The 16,101-nt window shown below is 35.0% G+C and overlaps 2 protein-coding genes and 4 non-coding genes across 6 annotated transcripts; 4 read left to right on the forward strand and 2 right to left on the reverse strand.

Annotated features, from left to right (window-relative positions):
* Positions 1–3,377: 3,377 nt before the first annotated feature.
* LOC148294604 (small nucleolar RNA Z267) lies at positions 3,378–3,449 on the forward strand. The gene has a single exon (XR_015836161.1). It is a non-coding gene; the product is annotated as a small nucleolar RNA Z267 (small nucleolar RNA).
* A 243-nt stretch (positions 3,450–3,692) lies between these two features.
* Positions 3,693–3,778, forward strand: LOC148294605 (small nucleolar RNA R44/J54/Z268 family). The gene has a single exon (XR_015836175.1). It is a non-coding gene; the product is annotated as a small nucleolar RNA R44/J54/Z268 family (small nucleolar RNA).
* Positions 3,779–3,961: 183 nt separating this feature from the next.
* Positions 3,962–4,046, forward strand: LOC148294606 (small nucleolar RNA R44/J54/Z268 family). Its single transcript, XR_015836176.1, has one exon. It is a non-coding gene; the product is annotated as a small nucleolar RNA R44/J54/Z268 family (small nucleolar RNA).
* Positions 4,047–4,092: 46 nt separating this feature from the next.
* Positions 4,093–4,171, forward strand: LOC148294607 (small nucleolar RNA snoR122). The gene has a single exon (XR_015836181.1). It is a non-coding gene; the product is annotated as a small nucleolar RNA snoR122 (small nucleolar RNA).
* A 2,032-nt stretch (positions 4,172–6,203) lies between these two features.
* LOC110762258 (thioredoxin-like 1-2, chloroplastic) lies at positions 6,204–7,948 on the reverse strand. Its single transcript, XM_021964863.2, has 4 exons — positions 7,404–7,948; positions 7,099–7,281; positions 6,793–6,957; positions 6,204–6,687 (listed from the first exon to the last, which is right to left on the reverse strand). Exons 1-4 carry the CDS (start codon positions 7,641–7,643, stop codon positions 6,430–6,432), a joined length of 846 nt encoding a protein of 281 aa, XP_021820555.1. The 5' UTR covers positions 7,644–7,948; the 3' UTR covers positions 6,204–6,429.
* A 5,469-nt stretch (positions 7,949–13,417) lies between these two features.
* LOC110745930 (uncharacterized) lies at positions 13,418–16,004 on the reverse strand. Its single transcript, XM_088253893.1, has 4 exons — positions 15,808–16,004; positions 15,459–15,668; positions 13,776–14,654; positions 13,418–13,662 (listed from the first exon to the last, which is right to left on the reverse strand). The coding sequence occupies exons 2-4, from the start codon at positions 15,469–15,471 to the stop codon at positions 13,634–13,636; spliced, it is 921 nt and encodes a 306-aa protein (XP_088110019.1). The 5' UTR covers positions 15,472–15,668; positions 15,808–16,004; the 3' UTR covers positions 13,418–13,633.
* Between the last annotated feature and the right edge of the window lie 97 nt (positions 16,005–16,101).

Here is a 16,101-nt window from a genome sequence, read left to right on the forward strand (position 1 = left end):
ATCCCTCAATATAAAAGAATATATATATACCGTAAAATTAGACCTGCAGAATTAATGTATTTATGTAGTCAATATTAAGTAACATATATTAATTGAATGAACGACTAAAATTCTAAAGTTGCATCCATTCAACATAGAAACTTTCTAATGCACAAAGTCACACTGTCACATACATAAGTTGTACGTAGAATGAGGTTGTTGGAAAGAAATGGGGAATATTCAATTTCTAGAAAGAAAAAAGGAAAAAACAAACAAGAACAAAAAAAAGAAAGCAAATAAAGATAATAAAGAGAGTTGACAAAAAAGAGATTGGAGTGGAAAGGTGGTGCCACTGCCACATATAGCTAGCTTAGCTTACGTTGGCTCTCCATGGAAAGCAACTTGAAGGGTTTTGATCATGGAATGAACACGTACGTTCTGAACTCATTTGGCTTCTTTCATGGGATACTCCATCGTCATTTCGAGCTGTATCTTTACCAATCATCTTGTCTTTTTCTCTCTTCTCTGATCTTTCCTTATCTATCACGGATTCTTTCCTCACCTGAAAAACCTACTGATCGAACCCAAAATCTGGAAAATAACCCGATACGAAGCCACCTACACGACACTACTTTACATCTATATCATGTAAATTGCCTAATGTTGACCCATGCATGCATGTATAATATCAATCAAAACAAACCGCTTTCAAGACTTACATTGACATTAATTTGTGTAAATTATTGAGATTATTGTTAATGTTAAAACCCTGCGTGGTTTAGATTTACGTTCTGACAATAAAAATTTATGCAAATATATGAGATTTATGGCAGTATGTGCATATATAAAACATCAAAACGTTGGTGTCCGGAGAGAGCCTGTGACTTCTTTCATTCACGGCCACTAATTTTTTGGACAAAATATGAAATCATGCGATCCATATCATTACAGAGCTGGGAAAAAAAAAAGAGACACTTTGATTTTTTGGTTGCATTTAATATGTATTTATCTTATATTAAATCTATTTATATTTTTTGTTTATATGATTTAATGTATACTTTTATTTATAGAAAAACTGTAGAAACCATAAGTTTAGATAAAAATACTTAAGCTAAAAAAATTTAGCTTCTTATTTTATGTGGCGAAGCAGAAAAGTTGACATAACCTTCTTATTTTATAAAATTTAATTTCTAATAATAGTAGTTGCTGATAAATGTTACAGATGGTTAATCCTCCATTGACTCTATTTACTTAGGGAGACAAAATATAAGAAAAAAGAAAAGCTATATATAGATTATTCTTTGTTTGTTACGACCAAAAAAAAAGAAGATTATTCTTTGTTAAAACTTTCGGTGTTAATTAAGGAAAAGTCAGGGAAAAGACGTGAGCAACCCACATCCAATGTACTTTGATGATCATGGATTATTTACTATATTTAGTTTCTAATAACTTGTTTGCTTGAGCTCGGTAAAGTTAACAAACATATACAAAAGTGAAAACAAGCCGCCCGAATTCAAGGAATTTTGACTTGCAGTTGGAAAAGTTGATTAATTCCTAGTTCTGCCAAACCGTTATTGAAGACATTAGAGACGAAGATAATCAAAGTTCAATTTCTAGACAACTCTTCAGTCTTCTCGGCGGCGCCTTTCTTATCTTGCTAAAAGCAGCTTTAGGGGCTAATAGATACCAATGCCATTAGCCAGATATGTAAAGCATGCAAATATGGGAAGGGATAAGAACCTCCTTGTCCATACCGGAGTGAGTTACGAATTTTCATCATAAATATGTTATAATCGAAATCATTCATATTTTAAAGATCATCTATGTAATCGATTAAATTTGAGACCGTTTACTCATTCCATATGTATTACCTAAATGGTTTTAAAGGGACATGTTGGGAATATATTCCTCACTTTAAGTTGGGTATGATACAACTACCAATAGGGTGTTAGTTGGATTGACTTGGGTTTTTAGTGTGCTTCCAATTCCAAATAGTCATGGGTTCAAGTCCTCATTATACCCATGTGTGTGAGTTTCCTCCCTTTCATTGTTAACGTTAGCAAAAGTAAAAAAGCTAGGTACAACTCATATTTAGTGGTACAAAATTTGTGCTTCCTTAACAGTTGTTTGGGTTTTTTCCGTCGGAAGACTCGTTCGGGCTTGTTGATTCTTAGACTGCCATAGAGTGATGAATCAAGCATTCGTATTCCCTTTTCGAGTTAGTACGAACTAAGCTCAAAGCATCCCGAGAACGAGACAACTCTTCAGTCTTCTCGACGGCGCCTTTCTTATCTCGCTAAAAGCAGCTTTAGGGGCATATAGATACCAACGCCATTAGCCAGACATGTAAAGTATGAAAATACGGGAAGGGATAAGGGTCTACCTCCTTGGTCATACTCGAATGATTTACGAATTTTCATCACACATATGTTATAATTGAAATCATCCATATCCTCAATTATCATTTAAATATCATTTATGTAAGAAAATAAATTCAAATTAAAGATTGTTCGGTCACTCGTATCGATGGTTTTGGCAATAATTAAGATTTTCATGATTTATCGTATGCATAGTTAATACATATGGATGAGTAAACGGTCTCAAATTGAATTACATAGATGGTCTTTAACTGGTAATTTAAGAAATGAATGGTTCTAACGAGACATGTTGGAAATAAGTTTAAGCTAAGTACAATTATCAATGGGGTGTTAGTTGCATTGACCTAAATTTTTAGTGTGCTTTCAATCGAAATAGTCATAAGTTCAAGTCCCAATTATGCAGTGAGTTCCCACCTTCCGTTCTTAACATTGGCAAAAGAAAAAAGGTTAGGTACATCTCATATCCAGTGGCACAAAAATTGTGCTTCCTCAACACTACTTATATGGCCGCCCCCCCCCCCCCCCCCCCCAAAAAAAAACAGTAGTTATCAAATTCATAAAATAAATCAATAAAACATATTTCAAAGGCCCCATTGGATTATTTGGGTCCTTTGGGAGCATATTGTTAGGAGCTACCAGGCCCTGGCCCATTTTTACTGGGTTGCACTGTTGTGCCTAGACTTTGTACTTCTGGCCCATTTTAACCTGACCCATTACTAATTTCTGCCGTTCCTTTACATTACAAATCGACGGTCCTTATCAAAGTGCGGCCTTTATGTTGTGCCCTAATTTGCTCTACCCAAACTATATATATATATGATCACTATCGATCAAAACCCTAACTCTGAAGTCCAGAACCCTCTCCTCTTCTGCACCCTCGTTGTATGCCGTTTCTCACCTGCCACTTTGAATTTGTGATTCATAGCTAATTCTCAGTATTGCGAAGCATTCTCATCTTTTATTGTTTTGATCTCTGTGTCTTTTTTCGTTGTTTAAGGCTAGTATTAAGAAGTATGCCTACCTATGCCTGTGATGGTGTTAAATATACTTTGAGATTAATTTCTATGAAACCAATTTACTCTGAGGCATGAGGCTTTATGATTACTGCATTGTTTCTGTTCTTATTGTCTGAATATTTTTCCGAATTGTTGATTTTGTTAGAAAACTTTGGTTTTGGGTTTAGCCCAAAACCCTGGTCCAGCAAATTTATTGCCTGGTTTTGCTGAAATTTCTTATCTTTAGTTGTTATGCTGGAAAGTTTGGATTTTTAATATGCAAACTTGTTTATGCATATGAAGGTTTTGATAATAAGAATGAGAATTGTTTGTGTTTGGGATTGCAAGTGACGATAAAAAAGACAGGGACATCTGCACTCTTCGGAGGGTGATGACTTAGTCTAATGGGAATCTCTCTGATGCATTTTCAACATTTTTGCACTGCACTGGATTTGTGTTCTTGTGTAATTGTTTGCTTCTGTTGGGTTTATATTTTTTGCAAAATCATAAATTTGAGTTGTGCTGGTAGGATTGTTGGTGGTAATTTGTTTTGATTGTGTTTAATCATTATGCCATTTGATCTGATGTTGTGTGTATTCCTAAGTTATTTGTGCAAGTGACGATAAACAGACAGGGACATCAGAACTCCTTTGGGAGGATGGTGATTTGTCAATGGGAATCTCTCTGATGCACAACATTATTTCAGTTGAATGATTTTCTTTTCTTGAAATTCAAACTTTTGCCAATGATGCAGTTAAAATGCACGTATTATCAGAGATAATTATGATGATATATGCTATTGTCACTACCTCTGAGGCAAACTCTCTGTTTTCCGTTTGAAAATCTGATTTCTTTTTGCTTGTTTGAAACATTTGTGATTCATAAGTTCAAATGTCATGATTTTTTTAGTGTAAGAATTGGTTTTGAGAAAAAAGAGCCTAATGATTGCAACAAAAGAACGGAGATTTGAAGGGTGCTTTTGTGGAAGCTTAACATAGTATTGGGCTCCAAAAGCGCCTCATGAAATAATCGTTCACGCTGGATAGTATATGAAGGCTTTCAAACTATTTAATTTCTGTTGTTTGGTCCTCGGTTTTGTTTTTGAAGTATCATATAAACAACAATTGAATTGTTGTGTTTAAGTATCAAATCTAAGCTTCATGTAAAGTTTTCACGATCCGCTGATTTCAGTGACTGTTTGAAGAAGAGCTGATCATCTGTGCTCATCCGTGTCCACCATTTGTTACCTCCTATAAGCACCCCAAGAATGATTTTTGACACTTGGTCTCGGACTTAAAAAGGAGATTTTATTGACAAACCTCTCTTAAAATAACTTAAATTCACTAATATCTAAGCTTTGTAAAAATGAATTAGATTGAGATGAATGTAAAATGACTTAACTTCATTAATCTCATGTGTTTAAGAATATAATTCTCATGTGTTTAAGAATGTAAATAGGTTCTTTGTGGGCTTTCTTGAAGCCCATTCTTCATGAACTGGATTACTTGAAGCCCAAGGCTAGGGCTGTTTGTTGGCCCTTAAGAACACAAGCCAAGTGGGTTAATGTTTCCTAAGCCCAGAAAGAGTACCAAGAATTTATGATTAGGTAAATGCTTTGATTTAAGTTGATGTTTGCAAATGTACCAACTAATTGAATTCTAAAATTACAAATGGATTTGCTCATTGTTCTGGTTGTTTTTATTATTTTTATTTCTACTTTCTTGTCTGCAAGAACCCTCCTCTGGGGGCAGTGTTCTTCCTGTATAATCTTGTATCTGTCTTCAAATCAATGAATTTACTCTGTTCACAGAAAAAAATAAAAAGAATTCTAAATTGAGAATTAGATGATATGGGCTGGATCAATAATTTTAGATGGGGACTAAATTTAAAATACAACAATTAAATTGACACATGCCACACCTTTTTCAATAATTGTATCCACCTTTGAAATTAAAACCATCCATTTATCCAATAACATGGATGTGGAAACTGGAAACTGTGTTGGATTGGATAGCCTGGTTTCTGCAAGATATTTCTTAGTACGTAGCCAGCATAGGCATAGGGATGGTGCCCAACCCACTTCCCCGGGACCCACGCAGAGTTGGATTCTTGGTAATCCACGTCAATGCCACGGTATGTGACCCCACTGACCAACAAAAAGCATTATTTGGTTCCTATTTAGTTTTGTCTGAATGCCTTGGTTGCAAAGTATATGACTTAGTTTACACTGCAAATAAACAATTCAAAAAGGAAAAATGATTTTTTCATGTGAAACATTTATTCAACTTTTGGGAAATATATTACCACATTGGAAATTGAGGAACAAGATGTTGAAAACAATACAAACTTTGGAAAAGCCAATTCCAAAGTCTCCTCTAGAAAAGCCAAGTCATATCAAAATCCAGCCTTTGAGTTGAGTTTCCAAAAGCAATGAAGTTTAGCTATTGTCAATATTCAAGGAGAGAGACTTACCTGCACCGGGATAGGGCTACAGTCCTATCCCCCTCCAATTGCAGCCCGCCACTTGTCCATTTTCTGACAAAATTGGACACGTGGCGGGGCTGCGATTGGAGGGGGATAGGACTAGCGGTGCAGGCAAGTTTTTTTCATATTCAAGGGTGGCCACAAATGACCAACTGCCTAATTTGATGACCCATATGATTATAATTTAATTTAACTTTTGAATACTTAGCTGTAATTATTGACTAAATCTTAAAGTTTGGATCTTGGAAACAGATCATTGCCAGGACCCACTCAAGATTGATGGATTATTGCCAATACACATCATGGAAAAACAAAGCATTGCCCATATATTTGTAGGTGAATGGAAGGGCTTTGGACAAATGCAAAATTGTTCTAGGTACCAAATCCATAACTCCATATTATACCATAAGCAAATTGGAAGAAATAACAAGCTTGATCTGATTAAAAATCATTAATCAGATCACAATATCTAAACTAATAATAAGATTAACCAAACTTGCAAGGCTCAATGTTAAAAAAGCCAGAGCCCCTGCTTAAAAGATATGTACAACACCACCACCAAGTAGGAACTGTCCTAGAGATAGAGAGCTGCTTTAAACTTTCAACATGGAACTTTCTTCTTGAAGTTCTATATTCTGGCTTGCTTGGCTCCAAACACCAGCCATATCTATAATTTCTGTGACTAGATCCTCCACTCTTTCTTCCTTGATGGAAGGTGATGATGATGTTGTTGATAATTCACCTATTGAAGCTAACTTTAACATCTCAGATTCATCTAAGCCTTTTGCTGGGCCCCCAATATTACAACGGCCAGTCCCATGTTTTGCCATTGCATCTTTGAATTTCTTAATCTGTCAAATAAGAATTCTCACTTAGTATATTGATCCACAAACAAATCTGCCTAATGCCTTGATATTCAAACTTAAGAAAGAAGATTGATTGAGGGAAATACTTACAGTGGCATTGGTGCAGCTGAAGCTACATACACGACCTTCTGCACCTTTGTAGAACCTAAAGAATGGTAGCACATGAATGTTGAGGGCATGACACATAGTCTTGAGCTCCTCATAGTTAACTTTAAGAAAAATTGCATCTGGGTTCAATTCAGCCAGCTGACAGATCTGTGAAAATGGATAATTGTTGGTTAACAAATTTCACAAAAATAAATTAGATTGCTATAATTTCGAGGTGGGTTTTCTCTATACAGAAATATATGAATTGGTAATTTGGTCTCTAGAACATAAACTGAAAATAAAATATACCTTGGGATGGAGAGCCCTGCAACCTCCACAACCAGGTGAGTAGAAGTCAACTACAACCAATCTATCCCCAGCGTTCTTCAAGGAATCAACAAGTTCTTGAGCAGAACGGATCTCCACCATGTTGGGATGAAGGGTCTTCTCCCACCATTTCATAGCTCGGCTTACACAGATAGATGCTTGGGCCTGAAACCAGATATTAACTATTATTTGTTGAAGGCCAAAAGAATAATGCAGTATGGAAACACAAAAATCTACAAATGCCAAAAGCCAAAATAGAGAAAGGAAAAAAAGAAAACTTTACATACATGAACAGAGAAATGGCTTGGCGTTTTGACCTTCCAATTCTCAAAACCCTTATGATCTGAGACAATAATGGGTTTGCCCAAGAAATCACAACTCAACACAGGAAAAGCGCTTGAATTTGAATCCTTATATTGTGAAGAATTGAAGGGGGGACAAAACCTAAAATCCCCTTTGGATTTGGAGCCGAGTGTAATCTCATCCAACCCAGAAATATAGAAACCACTCTGTGATGAGAATGCCATAGCTAGGTTAAATCAGACACCTTTTCTGAGAGCAGGAAACAAGAAAAACCCACTTCAACCTTTCCAACTTTCTGAATCAAAATGGTTGGAATATGGCTGAAAAGAGATCCCTTGCAATAAAACCTTGAACAAGATTTATGCTTTTCAACAAAAAGTGCAAGCTTTGAACAAAAAGGTGTGATCTTTTTGACAAGTAACCTATCTAATTGTGGCTTGAGAGAGAGAGAGAGGGAGAGAGAGAAGTATCTTTGTTCTTTGAAAACTTTGGAGAGGGAGAGGAGAGGAGAGGAGAGGAGGAAGAAGAAGAAAGAAGTGGGTATTTAGAAAAGGAAAAAACGGTAGGTGGGGTCTTTCTGATTAGGATTTTACTCTTATCCACATTTTATTTTCCCCTTTATAATTTGGATAAATGACACTGAATTTTAGCTCTGTCTTGAATGTTGACGTGTATATCCTCTCACCGGAATTAAAGATGATTTGTGTTATAATTTGGGGTTTTTTTCATCTTTTTTTGTAATTTTGGGTTGAGTTTTGGGATTTGAGCTGGCCATGTTCTAAACAATTTGCTATATTATTACCGGTAAATGTTTCTGTTGTGTATTTGCAATAGAATATTCCCCATGAAATTATGAAAAGCGGATAAAACGCGTTGCTGACTGTGTCTGCCTCTTCGAGTTTTGGATAAGATGACAAATCCTTTCTCTCTTTTTACACTGCCCGGAACGAGTAAAATCGCTCTGTTTATTTGACTTTTTCTTTTTTCCAAATGCTATTTTGGTAAATAAAAGTCTTTTTTTTATATATAAAATTCCAAGTATTTTCTTACGAAAATTTTCGTTTTTATTTATATATATATAAAAAACAGAAAAAGGATTTATAAATAGTTTTGAGAGAAATAGGATTTATATATAGTTTTCTTAATACAGGATTTATATATAGTTAAACAACAGGTAAAAGTCCTAATTCCAGTCCATTACAACAAGCAAACCATGCAAGGGGGATGAATTTTACTATTAATAAGGGAGCTATTTTTTACCATCAAAACTTTAATAATTTTAAGAGATATGGGTGGATTAACTTCATATATAAAGGTAATTTAATAGTTTTCATAATTAGAGGTAATTTTAATATAATAAGGGTGTTTTTTTACCATCAAAATAACTAGACCTAGAGCGCCAAAGCTACTTTGTTTTTTTCTTCTTTCCTATCAATCTCACCTTAATAAACAAATAACCATGAGATGCTTTGTGCTAAGTGCCCTGATTAGGCCTTAACAAATGACAAATCGCAGCATCTAACAACCACATGGTTATTAAAATATTATAGAGAGAAAAAAACATTTAATTAATAAACAACATCCACGGCAAACACACTATGGACATAAGAATTTCAAACGCAGAAGATATTTTTCCCATTAATAATCATGAGTGATGAGTCATGGTACAAGGAACCTAATCCAAAACAACAACAAAATAAATAGAAACCAAGTTCAAGTAGTTCCAAAACTCTGCACTTCACTCAATGGAAGTCTCTTAGAACGTAAGTCAGTTGTTGTTTTTTTTAGATCTTTGTTTTGGTCGAGTAAGCCAGTTGTTGGATGAAGAGACTAATTGATTTTAAATTGGATTGAAAGAGAACAAAAATAATGCACATAATGGACTCAAATTCATCTTCCACCATCGAAATGGATAAATGTTAATATGTGGTGCATTTGATTGAAATGCCACTAAGCGCAATTGTGGATTAAGGGAAAGTGTGTCGCCCCTTTGCACCCGAGTTCGAATTATTCTCTCCTTAAATTAGAGTAGTTTATGAAATGCCACCAAGCAGCAACAAATGTGTAGCTTATATCTAAATGTATAGGACCAAAAACCCACATTCATTTTATGATTTAATGTTATGGGAGCGTCATGCATGCAAGTGCGCCTTTTCTCTGGATGAAATGGCATGACAGTGAGAGCACCTGGTCTTCTAGATGATGGATAATGATAAAGCTTCGTTACATGTGTAAAGTTTTCTGTATGCAAATTAATCTGGAACCAATTTAGCACTTAAACCACACCTTAATAGAAATTTGACAATTAAACAATAGAACGATTAGAGATCAGACTTACTTGAATTAGCCATAATCAAATATACAAGATGATCTTCTCCTCTCAGTATTCCAAAATGTCAAGGCTTTCAATAGGACAAGCATACAGAATTTTAACGTGTGAATATGAGAGCAGAGACCAAGCCTTTTATACAAGTTGCTTTACAATTGACTCTCCTATTAAGAGACAACTGCTAGCCAAAACGTGGAGATAATGGATGATATCCACTTCCTGAAACAGTTATTCCATTTAATCATTATCTGAATAAAAGTCTCATAATATCTTAATTTAAATATAACTCTATTTATTATTTATATGACACCTCATAATAATGAAAAAGCAAACTCACAAAATACATGGAAAAACTTACATTCTCCCACATGAGTGTAGCCAATTCATCAAACAAAAAGTATCATATTGAATAATCAACAGTGATCACTGAGTTATATGAAATTATAGATGACTTTTGACAACTAACCATATTGATATAAAGAGCTGAACTTTAGAAAACTTGACACACTTAAATTGTACCAGCACTCTAAAATCACAAACTCATCATATCATAATGTAAATGTTGTAGACATGGAATAAGAAGTATGAGTCTAGGTACCATGGGACTCCCAAATTTCGTTGGTCTTAAGATGTCATGAACATCATTCAATTTCAACATAACTTTGCAAAGACTTCATAAACACAAGAGTAGAATCAGAAAATATTAAAATATTCAAAGGTGAAGAATTACCTTACTCCCACATTCAAAACAGATCAATCGAAGCTTGCAGACCCATTTTTGGCACTAGTCTTTGAAATGCAGTCACATGCAAAGCTTTTGTTAAAGGATCTGCTATCATATGTAAAGTGCCAAGATGCTCAATATCAATGACTCCATCTCTGACCTTGTCCTGAAGCGTCAAGTACTTGATATCCAACAGCCTTGATGCATCAGACCTTTTATTGTTTTTGGCAAAGAACACAGCTGAACTATTATCACAATATAACTTCAATGGCCTTTCTATACTCTTGACAATTTTCATACAGTGAATCAAATTCTTTAACCAAACACATTGCCTTGCAGCTTCAAAGCATCCAATATATTCAGATTCCATTGTAGACACTGATCTGGTAGTTTGCTTCTTACTTCTCCATGAAACTGCACCACCAGCTAAGATAAACATATAGCCACTTGTTGACATTCTGTCATCAACACAGCCTCCCAAATCAGCATCTGAATAGCAAACTAAATTAAGTGAATCCACATAATGATAACACAACACATATGATTTAGTCTTTTGCAAATATCTGAGAACCTTTTTGCTTGCATTCCAATGAGCAATACCAGGATTTGATTGAAACCTTCCTAGTACACTTAGTGCAAATGCTAAGTCTGGTCTAGTACAAACTTGAGCATACATCACACTACCAACCAAGGAAGCATAAGGCTTATCTTTCATAGCCTCAATTTCAAAATCTGTCACAGGACATTGATGAGTGGAAAATTTATCACCCTTACCAATTGGAACATCACCACCACTACAACTTTCCATGTTAAACCTCTTAAGAACTCTGTCAATATAATTTTTCTGAGATAACCCCAAAACTCTTTTTGATCTGTCTCTAACAATCTCAATGCCCAAAACAAAGTGAGCCTCACCTAAATCCTTCATATCAAAACTACTAGAGAGCATACTCTTAGTATCTTGAAGCAATTGAACATTTGAACTTGCCAAGAGTATATCATCTACATAAAGAACCAGAAAAATAAAATTGGACTTCACCATTTTCATGTAGATGCAGTTATCAAATCTGTTTTCAACAAAGCCAAATGAAGTCACAACCTGATCAAACCTTAAATACCACTGTCGAGAAGCTTGTTTAAGTCCATAGATGGATTTATTTAACTTACACACAAAGTTCTCTTTCCCCCTTTCAATAAATCCTGGTGGCTGCTTCATGAAAATATCTTCTTTGAGAAAACCATTGAGGAAAGCAGTCTTCACATCCATTTGGTGTAATTCAAGATTGAAGTGTGTTGTGAGAGCCATGATAATTCTAAAAGAATCTTTGGTTGACACAGGAGAGAAAGTTTCAGAGTAATCTAAACCTTCTCTTTGTGTAAACCCCTTTGCAACTAGCCTTGCCTTCAACCTTTCAACTCTTCCTTGAGAATCCCTTTTAGTCTTGTAAATCCATTTGCAGCCTATTGGTTTGACACCAGCAGTAGGCTCAATCAAAGTCCAGACACCATTCTTGTCCATAGAAGCTAATTCTTCTTCCATAGCAGCTTGCCAAAGAGTTGACTGAGAACTGTCCATGGCTTCTCTATAAGAAATAGGATCATCATGATCTCCAATGTTGAATTCAACTTCCTGTAAATACACCATATAATCACTAGGAATTGCAGATCTCCTCTGTCTTTGAGATCTTCGAAGTGCAAGCTCAGAATTAGCTGGTTCTGCTTGTACTTCTGGTTCTGGAATAGGCAATACATCTGCTCCCTCAACTGGTTCTTCAAATACTTGTGGCTGTGGGACATTATTTGTGACTATCTCAGATGTTGAACATGGAATTGGCACTGGAATTGACACTGAGTTTCCAGAAGATGCAACTGAAGTTTTATCAATTTCTTCAAAAATATAAGAATTTTTGGATTGTGAGGAAGATGTGCTGAAATCCTCAATAAACTTAGCATTATTAGTCTCTGCAATTCTTGTATGCGAAGTTGGACAATAAAACTTAAATCCTTTAGACTTCTCAGAATAACCAACAAAGTAACAACTGGTGGTTCTCATATCAAGCTTCTTTTCTGTTGGATGATAAAGCCTAGCTTCAGATCTGCAGCCCCATGTATGAAAATGATTGAAGCTTGGTTTCCTACCTGTCCAAATCTCAAATGGTGTGGAAGGAATTGACTTACTTGGTACTCTATTCAATATGTAATTAGCTGTCTTTATGGCTTCGCCCCACAAAAATTCTGGTAACTGAGAATGAGATAACATGCTTCTAACCATATCCTTCAGTGTCCTATTTCTCCTCTCTGCCACTCCATTTTGATGTGGAGTTCCAGGTGTTGTATACTGAGCTACAATGCCTTGCTCTTGAAGAAAAATAGCAAAAGGACCCTTTTGTTGTCCAGCCTCTGTATGCCTGCCAAAATATTCTCCACCACGATCTGATCTTACAACTTTAATGGTTTGGTCCAACTGATTTTCAACTTCTAATTTGAAAACTTTGAAACAATTTAACACTTGTGATTTTTCAGAAATCAAGTACAAATATGAATATCTAGAAAAATCATCTATAAAGAGAACAAAATAGAAATTTCCACATATTGTCCTTGTTGGAAATGGACCACAAACATCTGTATGTATTATCTCTAACAAGTTACTGCTTCTAGTTGAGTTTAATTTCCTTGTGCTTGTGGTTTTGCCTTTAAAACAATCAATACAAGTTTCAAAATCATTGAAATCCAAATCTGGCAATATCTGTCTTTTCATTAATCGTTCCATTCTATCCTTTGATATATGCCCTAATCTTCTATGCCAAAGCATAGAAGATCTATCATTATTGAGCATTCTCTTAGAAACAGAATCAACAATATGGAAACATTCATGAAAATAAGTACACTGAAGCTGCCATAAGTCACCATTAAGAAAAGCATAACCAAGTAATTTATCAAATTGATTTTTGTGAAAAATACGAATACTTTCGTCATCACCAATATAAGAAAAACCATCCTTAACAAGCTTTGAAACTGAAAGTAAATTCCTTCTCATCGAAGGTACATAAAGAACATTGTTCAAGACTAAAATAAAACCAGATGACAACTCTAACTTAACAATACCAACAGACTCTACTTCTACTTTTGTTCCATTTCCAACAAAGACTTTGTAGATCTCTCTATTTTGGTCCTTCTGGCTTTTGAATCCCTGCAAGGAATTAGTGATATGAACAGTGCAACCAGTGTCAAACCACCATGAGTTTTGTGGAATAAAAACCAAATTTGTTTCAACAGTAACAAAAACATCAATAATTTGAATACCTTTCTTAATGAGCCATGCCTTAAAACCAGGGCAATCTTTTCTCACATGCTCAACAGATTTGCAAAAGAAACATTTCTTGAAAATGTCTTTGTTAGGTTTAAGACCAGAACTAGTGGTAGCAATAGAGTTTTGAGCAGGCACAACAGAGTTATTAGCATGTTTCTTTGAATTGAAATATGAACCTGTTTTAGGTGCACTAGTCTTCTGATTGGGATTTCCAGATTTATTGACTGTAATTGCTTTCTTTCCTTTCCCAGCATGAACTAAATTGACAACTTCAGCTTTGCCCTTTTTTAATCTCTCCTCCTCTTGACAGCAAATAGCAATAAGTTCATTGATAGTCCAAGTCTCTTTTTGAGTATTGTAGTTGATCTTCACTTGCTCATAATCGGAAGACAAGGAATTGAGAGCCATATGAACAAGGAATTGATCTGTAATCTGCAAGTCCAGATTGTTGAGCTTGTTTGCCACATTAACAAGTTTGAGGAGATGCTCTCTCATGCTCCCAGTTCCATCAAACTTGGTTGAAGTGAGTGTAGTAAGATAGGAACTAGATTCAACCTTGTCAGACCTCTTAAACTTCTCCACCACAGCTTCCATATAATCCTTGGCAAGATCACAGCCTGGAATGCCACCTCTAATGTGCTCTTCCATTGAATTTTGTATTATAAGCAAAGACATATCATTTGCTCTCTCCCACTTCTTAAAAGCATCCTTTTCTTCTTGGCTGCTGACATCAGTCAAGGCTGCTGGCTTAGGCTCCTTAAAAGCTATGGTGAACTCAAGTAATCCCAAATTCATATCAATCTGTTGCTTCCATGTCTTGAAGTTGGTCCCATTCAGTTTCTCAATGTTAATAAGGTTTAACATATTGAAACCTGCCATTAAATATAGTAACAGAACATAAGCTTTGAAGTTCACAACAATGGTGACTAAAACTAAATCGAAATGCTTTAGTCATACTTAAGTTATAGAAACTGATCACACCTTTAGGCAAGAAATCATTCTATAAATGCAATGAACTATCAAAACAAAAATTTGCATAGCCAAGCATAAAGCACAAGAATTAGAACAAATTCAACACCTTTGGGTGAGATGAAATATGACTAACCAAGTTTTCCATGACTCACTAGACATTAGTTTATATCCAAACCCAGTAGACAACTTCTTTGGAAGAAAATCTACCTATTAATGTTTATAAACTACAAACTGAGCATCAAAATTGATTTTAAATAGTAAAGGATCAAATAAACCACTTTGGCAGTTTACCCATCCAATCCCAAAATCAACCCAGTATAATAATCTTGTTAATTGAATTAAATCAACAAAATTCATCAAAAACCATTAGACAAATCAATTGAGACTGAATTTGATTCCTAATGTTTACTGATCGAATTGAATAATCAGCAGTAGCAGCACAAGTGCATCAAAATATAACGATATAAAATTCATAAGGATAATTATAACGCAGCGGAAAAAGACAAGAGACAAGGATAATCATAAATGATACAATTTTGATTAACTTTAACCAAAGTAGATGAGTTTAAGGCTTAATTGATTGCTCTGATACCACATGTAAAGTTTTCTGTATGCAAATTAATCTGGAACCAATTTAGCACTTAAACCACACCTTAATAGAAATTTGACAATTAAACAATAGAACGATTAGAGATCAGACTTACTTGAATTAGCCATAATCAAATATACAAGATGATCTTCTCCTCTCAGTATTCCAAAATGTCAAGGCTTTCAATAGGACAAGCATACAGAATTTTAACGTGTGAATATGAGAGCAGAGACCAAGCCTTTTATACAAGTTGCTTTACAATTGACTCTCCTATTAAGAGACAACTGCTAGCCAAAACGTGGAGATAATGGATGATATCCACTTCCTGAAACAGTTATTCCATTTAATCATTATCTGAATAAAAGTCTCATAATATCTTAATTTAAATATAACTATATTTATTATTTATATGACACCTCATAATAATGAAAAAGCAAACTCACAAAATACATGGAAAAACTTACAACATGTGCATGGGATCTGTATATTAGCACACAGATTTTGGAGCAATTTTTCTGGTCCTTAAAGATGGCCCATAGATTTGGATTTTGGAACACTGGTTTGCCACAAAACCAAGGCAGAGGTATCTTCCAGAACAAGTACATGAGTTTGGGAACAGCTTTCCCGGTGTCTCTTTTGGTCTACCTAACAAAGAAATAAGAGCCACAACAATGCAATCATGCAGCATTGTTCTCCATAACCTCAATGATTATTCAATTTACCAACTTGTTTCTATTTTTTTTCTTCTTCTTTTGTTA

The sequence above is a fragment of the Prunus avium genome, chromosome 5 (genome assembly GCF_965620075.1).
Source record: "Prunus avium chromosome 5, drPruAviu1.hap1.1, whole genome shotgun sequence".
NCBI classification, from domain to species: Eukaryota; Viridiplantae; Streptophyta; class Magnoliopsida; order Rosales; family Rosaceae; genus Prunus; species Prunus avium.

Bases quoted from the DNA above. Each gene is read 5' to 3' on its own strand.
- LOC110745930 (XM_088253893.1), bottom strand. The intron at 13,663-13,775 runs GTATTCAAATTA...AATTCCTTGCAG, and splicing joins GGCATGGCTCATTAAGAAAG to GGATTCAAAAGCCAGAAGGA.
- LOC110762258 (XM_021964863.2), bottom strand. From the start codon at position 7,643: ATGGCATTCTCATCACAGAGTGGTTTCTATATTTCTGGGTTGGATGAG. The intron at 7,282-7,403 runs GTATGTAAAGTT...ATCTGGTTTCAG, and splicing joins CAAGCCATTTCTCTGTTCAT to GCCCAAGCATCTATCTGTGT. The intron at 6,958-7,098 runs GTATATTTTATT...CCATTTTCACAG, and splicing joins GCAGGGCTCTCCATCCCAAG to ATCTGTCAGCTGGCTGAATT.